Genomic DNA, 17,270 nt, shown 5'->3' with positions numbered 1-17,270 from the left:
GTGTGCTGTGATGGTATATGTGTTTATTTGATCTGGGGATAAAAAAATTGTCAGCCAGGTCCTATCCTGAGAATCTGTTTTCCTGGACTGTCTATCCCAGTCCCTAAGACCTAGTTTGACAAGTTTCAGATTACATGGGAAGTCTTTTTATCTTTTTTCAAATGAGGTACTAGACTGAATATCAGTTTATTTTGTACTAATATTTTAGGACAGGCAATTTTTTATGGGGGAGAAACAGTTATGGAGTTGGTTTTGATTGCACGTTTTTAATGACAAATTTAGAAATTCTTAATTACACTTATTATAGGTCCTACATAACTTAGAAAATTTCCACACTATATTTTTGTTTTCCCCCTTCATACTACTATTAGATTTTCTCAGATCCACACAATGACTGTTTCAGCCTCTGATGCCTTCTGAGGAAAGGGGCTCTTAAAACTGGTCATAAAATGTAGTGCACAAAAAAGGGAGAATTGGCTTCACAGGGCACTCGTACTTTCTTGAAGGCTTTAATTTTCATTTTACTAAGTCCTTTTCTACTCTGTACAAGTTTCATCCCAGCAAAACAAAACTGAATGTCAGGGCTGAAATGAGCTCTTTTATAGCCTAAGGTATGACTGCTTTTGGTTATACTGTGGCCAATGAAAAACCTATTCTGTTTTCACTTCATGACTGTGATTTTTTTTCCATCTAATTCTAAACAGAACAGTCAGAAACCCATTTTTAAAAAATTAAAAATGAAAATTCTTTAAAAAAGGACAAATTATTGTTACATAAGGTTTTTTTTTCTGTAACTTTGCATATTAATAGTTTGTTAACAAGGGACAACTGTATCCAAACACATGTCAAGAAAGCAATTATTTCTGTAATAAAAAAGGAAAACATCTATAAATTTCAGCCTAAAAAGATCTTATTTCAAGCTTTACATTCCTCAAAAAGTAAACTCAGAAATATATTCATGGTTTAAAGATTTAATGAAGAACTCAGTTTGAAAAGAACATCAAATAGACTACCAGAATAGTATGTGAGACCTATATTTAATGAAACACTGAAGCACAACTGATCCAGCCCATTTTTTTTGACAAATCAGTTTAAAAAGCAAGAAATATCAGTTAATCTGGTGATCTCTGTTGATGTTTTCTTCCCTATCCTCATCTCTTTCATTCCCACAACTTCCTCCCTGGAAACAATAGACTTCGCCCCTAGTGACAGCATGCCCCTGAAAATCTTTTTTAATTGGCTTTTACTGGGCTTTTACTCAGCTTCTTTACCGCCTTGCTCCTCTACAGCAGTAGAACCTCCATTAAGAATTCTGGAGGGATTGAGGTCAGTGCATACAACTTGGCTGAGCTTTTCTGCAGCATGACTAGGCTGGCTGAGACAGTAAGGCCACTGCCTAACCACTAGTAAAGCTGGCTATTACACTGTCCTCCTACTGAAAGCAATAAAAAAATAAATATTAAGCTGTATACTGTGCCAGGGTAATAAGAATAGTATTTTCTCCTTCTACCTATAGTTTGAGAACAGCTTTGTGAAAAGTGGTTAAGAATTATTGTTTCCACATTAATGGAAGGAAATTGAGTCACTCAGCAAGTCACTAGGTCTATATTCATACTTAGCAACTATTTCAGGATACCCTGAAATAGCTACTCTACATCTACGAAATGCACCCAGTATTTTAAAATATTTTTTGGAATACGGGGCACAATATTTTGGCATCCCTCTACACCGTGTTGCAGTATGAGTAAGGTGCAAAAGTTCAACATTTGGCACTGTGTAGACAGTGTAGACAGTGCCAAATGCTGAAATAGCTTATTTTGAAATTAACTCTAAATAGAATCTGCAATTTGTGCAGCGCAAATTGTGTATCTAATTTCGAGTTAAGGGTGCAGTGTAAATATAGCCTAGTAGGGCTGGGAATATAATCTGGGTAACTTGATTTCCAGCTCAGTACATTGTCTATTACAGAACACTGCCAACTCTCTCTCTCTCTCTCTCGCTCTCTCCCTTTCTCTCTCAAATAAGAATCAGTAGGAATAATGCTAGCTAGAAATTTCCCCACTGAAACATTCCATTTCCTATATTTGAGGTAGCATTGAGGATTTAATCTATGACCTTAGGATACAGTAATGTAATAGACAAGATTCTATCCATGTGATTTTTTGTGTGGATTTGCTTAATTAATTTACAAAGAAATTCTGCAAATTGCTAATTTGAAATTTCACAGTTTTTTGCATATATACAGGTTGCAGCTCCCTGATTTGGCATGGTTGGGATCTGACAGATCCCAAAAGATAGAATGTGCTGGATCAAGGAAGGTCTAGCAAGTCTGCCCCAGACAGCCCCATCCTCCTGCTCCCTGGGGACTCTGGGGTTCCTGGGGCTGCAACAGGGCTCTGGCAGGTGGGGAATTCAGCCTCAGACCCAGCTGCGCAGTCTGGCATGGTATCAGATAAACTAGTTTTAAAAAACATGTAACTTTGCAATCTGGTGAGATGAAGCATGTTTCATTCACGGCAGAAAAAATAAAAATTGAATTCTAGCTACACGGCTGCTTGAACCACTTTATCAACAGGACTAAATGATTTTTACCAGCTTACTTCAGGAATGCCAGATTAATCTTAAGATTTTTTTTTCTCAGTGGGATAGACTGCTGGGATGCAAAGTTTCACGTTCAGAAAGGCTATGTCTGCACTAGATGCATGTGTCAACAGAAGTCACTGTTGATAGAGAAAACTTGACAGAACCTTTGTCGAAAGATTGCTGCTATGCACAACTTGCTTTGTCAACAGAGAACTGCCACACTGAACTGCCTTCTGGTGAAAGAAAGCAGAATCACAGCTCTGCAAACAGGGCTGCCGAGCAACTGGAAGCCCTACCTGGGGATAGAATTCTCCAGTGTAGACACAGACGAGGAGTTTAGCTGGTAGGAAGCAAATTGCATGAATATGAATATGAAAACTTTTACTATGAACACTGCTACTTAATATTATAAAATTGCTAATGCATTCATAGCAATCTCTAGCATTCAGTGTTCACTGAACATCATTTTACCTCCTGTACCCCTAGTGGAAATCATAAGTAAAGGCAATAAGATCAATAGGGCAGAATCTAGATCCTGTAGTTCTGCATGGGACAGAAACTGTTATTAGCTGTCTCTTAGAATTCTGCCAGTTTGTAAAGTCCTCAGCTGGCATAAGGGAAGTATAGATGGCTCATGTATCCACTTCAGGAGTGAGAAGGGTTCAAAGGTGCTCAGTGAGAAGGAGGCATGGCTGAAAAAGGCTATATTCAGCTTCTGATACCGTGTGGAGGACCACATGTGGACCACTACCATCTGGCATAAGTAGAACATCACCTAGAAAGAGCAGCAACATTCTCCTTAACAGCATTTCCTCTATTGTGTAACGAGCAAAGTAGTGTAGTCAAGAATTATAGCTGAATTAAGCTACAATAATTCAAATTGCTTATTCATAAAAAAGTGGAGGGAAATGGTAACTCTGCAGCTGCACATTATGTAACTTCCCAGAATGTTCTTGAAAATAAATTCTTCTATTCCTATACACTACTGCTCCTGATATTTGAATTCTTCAGAACCTCCCTCTTCATTTGCAGTCATGAGTTAAACAGCACCAATCTGGAATAACTGCACTGGCATGCCTGATGATGAAAAGTCCACTTTTTCTTTTTTTTTTTTTTTTTTTTGTCTCCAGAGTTGGTTGAGAACGTGTTTGTTACCTTTGTACTATTCAGGACTTTTCTATTTGCTATTGATGGCTCTTTCCTTTTATGTCTTTTTCCTGACTGTCCAATGTTCACTTAATATGGAAGAACTTTCTCATTATGTCTGGTGTATGAGTACTCAAAATATGCTGGGGATAAGCCACTGTTGCAACTCTCATGCCAAATGCCAATAGCAATCTGGCTAGTCTTGACTTAAGAACTATCAAATCATCCTGAGAAGCTGGTAAATCTTCTCACTCACTGTTGCTAACTAGGTTATTGTGACATGCATATTTTCACCCTGGTGAGTAGCAATTATTTATCACTTTGAAGGCAAATCTACATTCAGGCCTGCCAACCCAGGGATAAAGAAGGCAATTAGCCCAGGGCCGAGGGATACAAAAATACCTGGACCTCTCAGCTACTGCTGCTGCTATTGCAGCAGTGGTTGTGGCCAGAGCCCCAACTCTTTTAATTGTAGCTGGAGTGCAGTGCAATGTGCTCTGGGAGGATCTAAGGGTTAGGTGGGAGGGGTCATGATGTGGTGCAGTCCAGGCAACACTGAGAGCTGGCTGCCACCAGCTCCACCCTTTCCTCACAAGGCCCACCCCTTCCAGAAGTGTGGAGCAGCCCCACCCCCAACCACCACCTTGCTCGGGGCCCAGCAATTCTGTTCCCCATCTGCAAAAAAGTGCTTTAGGAGTACACCTGCACCCTCTGCTCTGCTGTAATGTTTCTGGTGACGATGCGCCATATTAACAGAAGAACACTCTCTCATTAGCACAATTGTGCCACCTCATGGAGAAGTGGAAGCTATATTGGCAGGAGACACTGTCCTGCTGACATAATGCTAGTGTGGACTGCACAAAACTTGTGTTGTTGGTGGAGTGGAGGAGCTTTTTTACACTCCGGAGCAATGTAAATTACATTGACTTAAGCAGTAGTGTAGACTTCATGAACAGAGCCAATTTTACAGAAAAATTTAAAAAAACCTATGTTTTTAAACTAGGGAGTGGGGCTGCTTGTGTTAGTGTTAATTATATCCCTTTCTATTGGGGGTTTAAAAGAAAGTAAGCTGGTACATATTGTTTTCATATTAAAGTCCAGGAAAATGTGTAACTTCTCCTTGCAGACAGTCCTTTGAAAAGTTGATTATGTCTCAAAGGGAAAAGCAGAAAGCACAGTTTTCTTGCAAGGATGGGATAGGCTCTTGTGATCAACTTGGAGCTGAGGCAACCATATCATAACTCCTATTTTTGGGGTTGCTCTTTGATTCCCCTAGAAAATCTCCTAGCATAGGCCATAAAGATGTGTCTAGCCTTTTTCCATCTAAAATGTCTTACTCTGATCAATGTTGCTTCATCTTAGCTTGTGAGAGCTACAGAGGAGATTGCTGAGGTACAAAGGTGGTTGCATCATCTAATCCAGTTTGGCAACTGTCACGGTAACATGGCAATTAAAGTGGTGGTGATAGTACTAAGCTATGCTAATGCCCTTGCCACTGCTACTAACAAAACAGGGTCATTGCTACTAATGAATCAGCTATTAGTTTTAGCAAAAGGAAATGTAGTGTAGATTAGGCCTCTAATTCAGCTCAAGGACACAAACACCAAATTAAATTCATTCTCAAATCCCTATCATTGAGTAATCACACCTGAATATTGTATGCCTACATTAATGAAACTGATGACCTCAAGCTATCTGTCACAGTAACAATATCTTAGACAATGCTTTCGAAATTTCCTATCCAGAGTTAATGTCAAAAAGTGCCTAATTAATATGGGAAAAGCATACATTAGGCTGAATGAAAGAGTAAAATATTACTAGTCAATAGAGAGTATAATTAAATCCACACCACATTCACAGAATAAATGCTCCAACGTTACAAAACATTTTGGAAATATTTAAAATTTTTAAAAAATATATGTTCAAGTAACTTATAAGCCTAAATGAATAGTCCTTAGGCACTTTTGGAAAAAAAAACATTTTGAATAACTAAAATTATCTCATCACACTTTTTAAGAACAAACCAAGGACAAGATTCTATGCCAAGCCAATTCTGAGATACGTTTCACAAGCAACAAAGAGGAAAAATCAAAATGTTCATAAAGTAGTAACTGATAGAAACTTACATCACAAAAGTTTCTGAAATAAATTCCTCCCTCAGAAAACTAAACCTGGTTTTATATTTTCAAAATTGGATTTGGAGAAAGGACTTCAAATAGAAGCTTATTACAAGTTTAACTATGTAGAGAATGCCATCGCTCAGTCATAAAAACAAAGGAATTATTTACTTTAAGTATTGATAACTCAACTCAGCATTATTCAAAGTAGAACACTAAATCTAATAATATCCTCAAAATTTTGTATGAACAAATCAAAATAGGAGAATTATCCTTCCTGCACAATTCAATACAATTATCTCACTAATACTACTTCTGCTTAAAGAACCTAAAACTTACATGCATAATAGATATGATATACATGAAGTTCTTGGACTTACCTTGTCTGTAAATGCATATTTCTAGAAACTTTCTTATCATCTTTCACTTCATTCTTTTCTGATTTGTCTGAGATTTTCCTGTATCAAAGTCAACCCATTTCTAAATCTGAGCATTTTATCCATATGCAAAATATCTCGGACTTACTTTCAAGATTAATTTTTATATCCCAGATCAAGCATTTTAACAAAGTTTTCAGAAATAATTGTTGAAGTGAAAAATATCTTTAATTAATGTAATTCAAGACCTATATTTGGAATCACGAGCTCCAACCAGTATGTATTCAAGCACTCAGTTTTGCCATTGATTTTATTCATGATTTCAAAATAAAGAATGTCTATGAATAACGTGCTGGGACAGTGAAAAGTCACAGTATATTTACTTTTGTATTCAAGGTGTCAACAAGTGACCCTGAGGTCCAACCAATAGTTCAAAACAAACACCCATTTCAAGAATATTGGGATCCTGTAATAACTCTCCAAGTAACTTCTATAGATAAAACCAGGCAGATCTTACCTTCATAAATAGCCTTGAAACCTTGAGCACTCACAGCAAAGTCTGTAGTGAAACAAAGTGTGAGAATCGAACCTGTGCTCACAATAGATGATGGTAGCTGAAATCCAGATAACCTGCACAATTAAAAAAATGTTATAAATAAAAATTGATAAAAACAGTAATTTCAAAGTCAACAATAATTTGGAATCTCTCAGGATGTCTCTGGATATTATATCACTATGATGGTAAAGCAATAAATTAGGAATGCCTATGTTTGTGTTGATTCCTAGTATCTCTAAAGATTCCTTGTAAATAGTAACACAGAGTATTAAACATGGCCAATTCCTAGAGAATTTGTGTTCTTTTCATTCACCTATGAATTCTCAAATGACCAGAAGTACTGGAAGAATGTATGTACATCTTATTTCGAAAACCAGAAGTTATTGTATTTCCTTATTTTCCTTCCTTCCTTCCTCCCATACTCATTTATTTTTTTCTCTTTCCCAAATGATTCTTTGACCTCTACTCCATATATACATGTGTCTCAAACCACAGTTCACTCACCTCATTAAAGACCATCCTATACACATGTCTCATCTCAGTGCACTCATTCCAGCTATTGTCACTCAGGTATATATGGGGAAAGCAGCCTAGTCTGAAGGACGAAAGCTGCTGAGAATCCATTTTTCGGCGCTGGGTCAGTGAGCAAATCAACACAGTTTTTAAATAGTCTGGGAGTTCCTTCCTACCCAACTTGCAACCAAAGAAAGAGAAAAAATCTATTACCTCCCTCCCCAAGAGCCTGCAATAATAGTCATCTCTTTCTCTGCAATCTAAGAGAAAGGAAGGGATAATAAGTGGATGCTTCCCTTTTCTTTCCCTCCACACATCAGTATTGTAGGACTCCTCTTGCCTTTCTACTTTCCTGGAAGAGGCTGGAGTTCTAGTCTGGTGAGTGAGTGGGAACTGACTGGAGGAAGAGCTAGTGGAGGTCAAAGCTCTGAGAGTATAAAAATAATCTGTCCATATAGCTAGGTTATCAGAGTATATCGCTTGCCATGTTATCCTTTGCTTCCCCAGCCACAGCTTTTGCTGTGACTTGTGCAGTGGTAGTCACATTGCTAGTACTACATAAATAATTACACAACTCTTAAAATTATTGATCAGTTACATCAACTGTGTTTAACATTGTTAGAGAAGTTAAGTATAGTGTTGCAAAAGATGAATAAAGACACAAATAGGAAATAAAAGACATAATAGAAAAAATCTTACATTCCTTTCATACAGGGAAGAAGATGTGAACACAAGTCATAGCTCTAGATGTACTGCAACCTTTTGTCATGTTAGAAAACGCATTTTGATAAATATTATGAAGTGTTATTTCCTCTTAATGCATACGCTCAATAATACCAATACAGGGATCAGAGACGTAGCCAAATTAATCTGTATCTTCAAAAAGAAGAAGTCCTGTCCTTATAGACTAACATATATTTTGGAGTGGGTCTTTGCCCATGAAAGCTTATGCTCCAATATATCTGTCAATACCAATATAATGATTTAAGTTTGTTTCTTGCCTGTTTACTTGCTTCCCCTATAGAATAAGACAGCTTGGTAGAGCACTTACATTAACAGCCATTTTTAGATAAACATGCCTCGTGTCCCTTGTCTAATTAACCTTCACAACTTGGTATACATATGAATATTTAGCATATGTTTACTGCCTTGTAGAAACCCTGTACATTCATTTTGGAAACAAAGGGCTGCTCAACAACACCAACATATTGATATTGATCAGGAACAAATAAAGGATGAAAAAATGGTTTTACTTTTTTAATATTCTAAAACACTAAGGGCTGTATTTCAGAGATACACTTGCCTAGCATTCACTTCATGACCGATTAGGAACATACAAACAGATAAATTGTGTGAGACCAAAGGTTAATGTAGTACAGTGTCCTGTCTTCCAACCATGGCCAATGCCAATAACCCCACAGGGAATGAACAGAACAGGTAATCATCAAGTGATCAGTCCTCCATCACCATTCACAGCTTCCATCAAACAGAGGCCAGAGACACAGTCCCTGCCTATCCTGCCTAATGTCCCTTGATGAAGGAAAATGTAGAAAATCAAAATGCAAACATGTAGGTACTCAAAAGTAGTGCAAGTCTTAATTTTTAACTCTTTCAAAATGCCCTTGATTTAGCTGTCAATGAAAACTGTACAAAACATTCCTTTGAATTCAAAGGAGCTGCTCTGAGCATCATCCCACCACCCAAATCTCAAAATCCACCTTCAGAAAAGTACTCTTTCCTCAGGCTTCTGGCAGTAAGCCACCATAAGACATGTTTATATTTTTTCATATTTTGAGTTAACACACACGAAGCTTTGCATGATTAAGTGCCTGTTGTGCCTTTGAAATTTCCCATGACTTTTTCAAAAATGTTTTTCATGGTGCTGGCAAAGTTCAATCTATAGTTAATAATAAATGGAGAGAGAGAAAAATCAAAGTTTAGTGAAAGCATTGTGCTCCTCTAGCACTAACACCCTGTGGAAGGAGGCAAAATGGGACTCACGTAGGGCCAACCACCCTCTCAGAAGCTCAGCCCCAGAACTGGTCAGGGCAAATCCCATCTCAGGAGGAATTCTTGGGCCGATGATACATTTGGCTGTTCTCATAGCTCTGTGGACTTTTGGAAAGAATTTGCAGGGAGGAGGAGCCAAGCAGAGAGCTGCAAGGATAGTGATATTATCACATTAGTTTCTACACTCATCACTCTGCACAGTCTGAGGCACTTAGTTTTACCTCCTCCGCTTTCTCAGACCTTCATATTCTTTAGACTCCTCCATTTCTTTGCCTTCCACTTATCTAATCTTCTTCTAACATAAGCCCAGTAAAAGGATGTTTATGACAAATGGAAACCAAAATTAAAATGGATCGAACAGGAGGTTTGCTACCTTCACTCTCTGTGTATTACCGTTCTTTCCCATACCCTGTCTTCTACATTGAAAGTTCTCTGGGGGCAGAGACTGTTTCTTGTACAGGAAACACTCCAGTAAACCATCCAGAGCATGATTTCAATTTGCATTTAACTCACATTAATGCAGTTAATTGAAAATCAAAACCGCCCCCCGACTCCAGACCCCATCTTACTTAGCTGGGAGATCCCAGCAGGCATACAGCTCCGTGCAATGTGATTTTTCCCAGCTGGGAGAAACTGTACCACAAGCAGCTGTGTGCTCCCCAGGTGGAAGAAGCCGGGTGCTGTGTGGCTGCTCCACCTCCATTTCCCCCAGCTGGGGGGAAGCCAGCAGCTAGACTTGGCAGCCACAACCGCTTCTCCAAGCAAGGGGAAGTGGGCAGCTGAAATGGCAACAGAGCGCTGCTGCTCCCCGGCTTCCCCCAGAGCTCTGCAGATGCTCCAGCTCCCTGTTCCCCCAACCAAGGGAATTCCGGGGAGCTCCCCAACCCCCCCATCCCAATTTCCATGAAATTTGATTTACTTGGAGGTTGCCCAGGATGCAACCTCTGCATAAATCGAGGGATCGCTGTACTATGCAATAATTTTGATAAGCAGTATCAATAATAACAGTACTAGAGTACACGCTATTGGTGTGTATATATAATAATAATAATAATAATAATAGTAATAATAATAATATATGCAATTTATGCAATATATATATATATATATATATATATATATAAATTTGATGCAGAAGACATTCTCTTTTATGCAAAGGAGTTTTATTTTGGTATTTTTGAACCAATTTCCACAAGAATTATTGTCATGATGACCTCAGTAGTTTGTGAAACAAATTTAATATTTCCTGAAATTTAAGAGAAAAAGGAGAACACATGGTGTGGGGAGGGGGAACTACACCAACATACTGAAAAATAAAACAAAGCTGACTCATCCCATCAGTTCACAATACATATTAGACCAAAATTCAGCAGAAATTAACATTTTCCTGATTGAAACTGAATATTATGCACATAATGCTCTTTTTCCCAAGACTGGCCTCTCTTCAGACATGTCATGGTGAGATAGCACAAATGAAATGCCTTTCAAGAAGAAATAAAAAAAAAAATCTCCCCTCAAACAGACATATACCCTTCCCTGCAGGATGCCTTGTACTGAACCTATGAAGATGAGGTAATTGGTGAAATTAGAAGGAAATGATTTGTGCTGCTTCTCATATCCTCCCACCCCCAACACACACACACACACACATACTTTTTAATTAGCTCTTTAAAATATTTTAAGAAGATTTGGCACAGAGGTACAGAACGCTGTACTTTTGCCATTAAAGCAATTAGCAGGACAAAATACTTTAGAAATATTTCAGAATATTTTGTACGAAAACCAGCATAGACATATTCACACAAAGGTAGTGAGACTGAATGTCATGAAATTCAGGTAGGTCTAGGAAGAACAGATAAGATATGTTCTTTGAATTGTTCAGTTGGAAACTACTAGGCAGCAAGTGAAAATCAATATGAGCATAACCGACACTTTTACAGCAAGGATCAAAAGTTGCATCCCAAGCAATAGCACTGTTAACCTAGTAATTTCCCATCAGAACTTTCCACTGCATGGCTATTACTTACTTCAAGTGTCACAAAATATTTTACACTTTCCTTTAATGAGGCAGAAAATCTCATATCACTAGGTTTAAGCAGCAGGAGAGTGATTAAAAACTTAGGTCTTTGTTATACCCAGGCTTAGAAATAAAAAGCAGTCAAGTAGCACTTTAAAGACTAGCAAAATAGTTTATTAGTTTTTCACAACACTTTGGAAAGAGAGGCTGCTGAACTCTCTCTTATATTCAAATTCAACACATTAACACATGGTTTGAACCGGGATGCCAATTTTTTAGGTCATTATAGGGGCTCTTTTGCATACTTGGCTGAATGTAATTCTTGACTTCCCCCCACCCCCTCTTCTGCCCCTCTACTCTCTGATTTGCTCACCTTGGTAATATTTTTCTGATTTGTCAACCTTGATTACTATTTTTGGTTCTCTGTGCCTTAAATATTGAGTCTGTTCTGGTATGGCTATGGTCTGAAGAAGTGGGTCTTTCCCATGAAAGCTCACCTAATAAACTATTTTGCTAGTCTTTAAAGTGCTACTTGACTGCTTTTTGTTTTGATAGTGTATAGACTAGCACGGCTCCCTCTCTGTTACTATTCAACAGGCTTAGAAATGTTTATTTAAAAAACCAAAACCAAGTGTGTATGTCAAGAAGGTGAAATCATATCAAAATTTCCTGTATTTTATTTTTATTTACAATTGAAGTAACTGGCTAAATTTCCAGTGCTTAAATCAAAGATTGTAGCACGCAGTTTAGCTGGAAATATTGTCACTCTCTTAAGTTTCATGATAACATAGAGCAGGAACTGGGATAAAAACAGAATGAACATATACAGAATATACTTGACTAACTTGTTCACCAGCATATACAGGTCGAACCTCTCTAGTCCGGCACCCTCAGGACCTGATCGCTTCTGGACAAAAGAATTTGGTGGACTACAGGGTGTCAATGTTGCCTAGCAGCATTACCAACACTTCCATTGCTTACTGATCTCTTAAAACAGCGTTTCTGAAAGTGGGGTGCATTTTGTAAGAGGGGGGTGCAGCATGATCAGTTTAACCGATCATGGAGGCAGAAGATATCTTCCCATGTGCTTTAAGCATTTGTGCCCTCTGTTGTGTTTGTTTCCTGCTTGCTTTAAAGCGATAGGTGGAGGCATTGCTGGCAGCAGCAGTGGCTTCTCTATCATCTTCCCGGGTATTAACCCGAGGGCTTGTCAGCGCTGCTGCCTCTTCCTCCTCCTCCTCTTCCCTTCTTTCATCATGGCTTTCAGCTGTTGCAACCCATACCCAGGAAAACTCTGCTTCTCGTCCTGCCTGTCTGCTCCATGCTCCACCTCCCCCTCACTCAGCGCCAGGGTCCCCCTTGCTGTAAGAGCAGCTTGGCTCTCCCATGCTGGGCTGGGTACCGAAGTGGGTCATAGGAGGGGCTGGGATGTACCTTGCCACAGGGCTGCTGGCCCTACCACCAACTGCCTGGAGCCCCTCAATTGCAGGCTTGGCTGAGTCTGTTGGCTTTGGGCCCCTTGGGCCCCAAGCAACATGGCCAGTGTTCCCCAACAGGTGCTGTAACAAAAAGAGTGGGTGACTTCATCATCTGATGGCCACCTTCTCAGTTTTCTCTGCAACCTGCAAGTGTTAAACTGACCTTCATTAGCAAAAAGCGCATTACCCTCCAATGATTCAGTACTGCGGCTTGAAGTGGAGGCCCTGATAGACTGATAGGCAGGGGGGACTGCTGGCCTTCTCTGCTCTGCCTAAAACTGGGGTGTGCAAAGTGGGGGAGTGTACACCATTGCGGGGCATGAAATTTCATAAGCAGGGGCACAGTGTGATCGCACTCCCCCACAGCCTCTGTTGCCCCTGTCCCCCCGCCAGACTCTACTGCTGCTAAGGGAATGTGGTGTGTCACTTCCAGGAGAGTGAGGGAGTGGGGGGCTGTTCATGGCAGGGATGAAAAAGGGAGCCCACTGAAAAAGTTTGCTCACCTTTGTCTTAGAAGGCATCTAGGGGTAAATTAGAGCTAAATAACCACACGGAACACTGGAAGTGTTGATAATGCTGCTAGGCACTACAACATCCCATGTTCTAGCAAATTTTCTTGTTTGGCACCAGTAAGGCCCTGAGGATGCCAGACAAAAGAGGTTCAACCTGTATAAACTACAGTTCAAATATAGCACAAATCAGAGACCCCTACAATCACTGTGTGCTGCTTAAGTGTTATTTCAGTGTTGTTGCTCTTACTTGAGCTAGGCTAGTCTCATTAACTCAAGGCCAGATAATTTGAATTAGGCTATTTCTACACTGAAGAGTAAAGTGTTATTTTATCTCATACTGCAGATAACATCCAGGTTAGTTAATAATTCTGTCTAAAAATAGTGCTACAGTAAAGTTCTTGGTGTACAATATGATTTATACAAAAATATACCACTTAATGCTTTATTTCTATTGTAAGTATTTTTTGCAAACTAGAATATAATATTCAAATATAAAATAATGGGCATGATTTTATTTCACAACAGTTTAAATATCCACCTTCTTCAGTGGAGTTACTCTGGAACTGTATTAATGTAAGTTAGAAAGGAATCAGGCATAGCATGCCTGATTCTGTTTTGTGTTTCCCCAGTTTAACAGTGCTAAAATAATTGGAATCACATAGGCATAGGCTGGATTAAGGCTGAAGCCTGAATCTTGTCTACCAGCTGGATGACAAAGGCACTCAGTAATCACTCAAAATCCACCATATTTGAAAAACTCCAACTGTTTCTTCATACCAGAGCACGGGCTTCTACAGTAACCCCTCCCCAGACCTCCTGAGAATTTTAAGCTTTTAAAGTTACAGTGCTCAATATCACTTCTGTCTTTCCCAGACAAAATTTAATGGTAGTCAACCAATATTTTATATAACACAACATTCCAAAAACTTATAATCAGGCTAGCAACTAAATTTAGGCAGGAGGGATAGCTCAGTGGCCTGAGTATAGGCCTGCTAGATCCAGGCTTGTGAGTTCAATCCTTACAGGAGCCGTTTAGGAATCAGGGGCCTAAAACAAAACTAGGAGGGTGCTTGGACCTGCTAAGAGAGCAGGGGACTGGATTCAATGACCTCCTAAATTCCTTTCCAGCTCTATGGGATGCCCATCTCCTGTGAAGGGATAGTTCAGTGGTGTGGACCTTAGCCTGTTAAACCCAGGGTTGCAAGCTCAATCCCTGAGGAGGCCAGTTAGGGATTGGGGCAAACAGATATCAGGGATGGTGCTTGGTCAAACTGGCAGGGGACTGGACTAGATGACCTTCAGAGGTCCCTTCCAGCTCTAGGAGATGTGTATCTCCCAATGCCCTTTTTTTCCCATAGACAAAGTAGTAGACTGATGATACACAATTTTAGCTACTCCAATTGCATAGCTAAAATTTATTTCTCTGCATTCAGCTTCCCTGTCTGTCCACACAGTGGAAGGTCAACAGGAGTGTTTCTCCCTTTGACCTTCCTTATTCCTCACCTTGTTTACCCCTGGCTGTTTCTACACAGGCCACTTTCTCTGAAACAGCAACAAAGGGTCCTGTGGCACTTTATAGATTAACAGAAAAGTTTTGAGCATGAGCTTTCATGAGCACAGACTCACTTCTTCGAAAGTGGCATGGTAATACATGGCCCAAAATATGCTAATGAGGCACAGATGTAAATTCCCTGCACCTCATTAGCATACGGTCATGTGATTTGGAGTCCAGAAGACCATTCTTCTGGACTCCAAAACTCCGTTTAGAAGCGTGGCACTCGGGGGGTCTTCTGGAAGGAAGTCCTTCTTCCAGAGGCCCCTTCTTCCCAAAAATTTTCAGGAAGAAGGGGCCTCCAGAAGAAGGACTTCCTTCCAGAAGCTCCCCCGAGGCCGTGCTTCTACATGGCGTTTTGGAGTCCGGAAGAACGGTCTTCCGGACTCCAAATCATGTGACCGTATGCTAATGAGGTGAAGGGAATTTGCATCCATGCCTCATTAGCATATTTTGGGCCATGTATTACCATGCCAGTTTTGAAGAAAGTGGCCTGTGTAGAAACGGCCCCTGTGAGCATCATTTCACACATGTGAAATGAAACCCTGCAGTAGTGTACTTGTAGTCTTACTATAAATGCTCAGTTAAACACTTAACATGTCTTTCACTGTCACTTAGACTATCAGACAGGTCTCACTAGAAAGATCAACAGTATCGTTTTCAATGGAAAGTAAGTCTGTTTGTTTTAGTATTGTCATGTCTTTGCCCTTGATTGCTTAACTGAGACCTCCTCAGGCAAAACAGTTCAGTATCTCTTACCTTCCTTCCCTTTGGAACTGGAGAAGGTGTTGCATAATCCTCATGACTATTTTTCCATCTGTGGTGACAGCATAAGAAGACCAGGGGAATCTCATGTGACAACACTGCGATTTGCACCTGCTAGTTTATATCAGTGATGGACAGTGTGTCATGTCCATTAAGTGTGGCAGCAGCTAGGAACCCAAGTTATGTTACTTTCCAGCTGATTATTTATTTATCTTCTACTTCTACCTCTATTTTCTCTAATGAAAAAATCATTCGAGCTAGTGGTCCTCTACTATCCCCTTTGTCCACACTGTGAATACCAATGCTTATAAAGTGACACAATCCATTGCATTTCTTACCTCTATTCCTATGCCTGCCAGGCAAAGTCATGGTTGTGATAGTGTGTACAGCTGTGTGCGCTATCCTGGTCTGATTCTGACTTTCAGCACAACATTCCTTTCTGCCTCGTATTCTTTTTCTTGTGGTATTTTGGCTTCTCAGTCAGATAACTGTCCATGCTCCATAAGCTTCATTCTGGATGATTCCTATTGCTTAGCAAATTCTTACTGCCTTGACAGAAGTTAAGTGTGTCTCTGCCAATTCTAGATGAGCTTTTTTGTTCCAGATTTTGGTCACGATTTGGTCTCTTATCACGAGCTTGATTCCACTCTCACCTTCCCACCTAACTTGCAAGACTAATCTAAGTTTGAAGAGCCAATTACAAATGTTCCATTTACAGCATACACAGAGAAGCGTGATAAAAACATTAAATACCCTTGCAACATAACGCTGCTTTATTTTTCAGAATTCAAATTGATAGCAAGCACACAGCAACTAAAAAAAAGAGAGATAAACAAATCACAGTACTCTAGAAAAGAGGTCCTGTTTACCTCACTGGAGCTGAGCCTGGCTTTCTTCAGATTAACTATCTGATCACACGCTTCTATAAAGAACTCCCTAGCCTGCAAGCAATATGAGGAACCTAGGAACATTTAAATGGATAGCTTATAACTTTAATTTCATTTTTCATATACCACACCAAACCCAGATTATAGCTTCACTTTATTTTTGTACCTTCAGGTTAAAACCTTCTCTTACATATTTCATTTTTCCATCTAGTGCAGTAGTCACTAAGTTCCTGTGATAGTTTCATAATTAACTTCCTCCGCTTGAGTTAACTGAAAGCTCTTAAACACAAGTGAATCAGAACCTGTTACTGTCAGAAAAACAAAGCTACCTTCTAAATGTTTTTTCCCTCCTCTGGCACCCATGACTTACCAGTACAGAGTGAACCTCAGCTTAAATCTCTTCCAGTTACCATCCATATTTCAATATAAAGGGACAATTGGGATAGAATCAATGAGAAAAGAGGAGAGAAAATGGAGAGAGAAATCTCTGAGCTGCAATTCATTTGCAAAGTTGATTACATCAACTAAGGATTAAACAGCGACTGGGAGTGGCTGGCCCCTTACAAAAGCAGTTTCTCTGCACTGGAAGTTCACATCTCCACATTAGAATCTGACAATGGGCCACATCCCCACTGACTGATGCGACTTTTTTTTAATCCTCTCTTGATATATACTACTGATATTGGCTATTTTCACCCTGACTGAATAGAACTTGTCAGCTCTGACCCTCCCTTTTACCGGGATCCCACTCTTTAAA

General features: G+C 39.6%; 1 protein-coding gene across 1 annotated transcript in view; it reads right to left on the bottom strand.

Moving 5' to 3' along the window:
• Window positions 1-17,270, bottom strand: part of CSMD1 (CUB and Sushi multiple domains 1) — a 1,701,396-nt gene that overhangs the window by 1,508,210 nt on the left and 175,916 nt on the right. Inside the window, exon 3 of the mRNA XM_074989136.1 lies at window positions 6,741-6,853. Within this exon, the coding sequence (XP_074845237.1) occupies window positions 6,741-6,853 (113 nt within the window). The remainder of the gene's footprint in view (window positions 1-6,740; window positions 6,854-17,270) is intronic.

Source organism: Carettochelys insculpta, chromosome 3 (assembly GCF_033958435.1).
Source record: "Carettochelys insculpta isolate YL-2023 chromosome 3, ASM3395843v1, whole genome shotgun sequence".
Classification (NCBI taxonomy): Eukaryota; Metazoa; Chordata; order Testudines; family Carettochelyidae; genus Carettochelys; species Carettochelys insculpta.
Note: the sequence above shows the minus strand (reverse complement) of the source record. Positions and strands in the feature narration are given on the sequence as shown.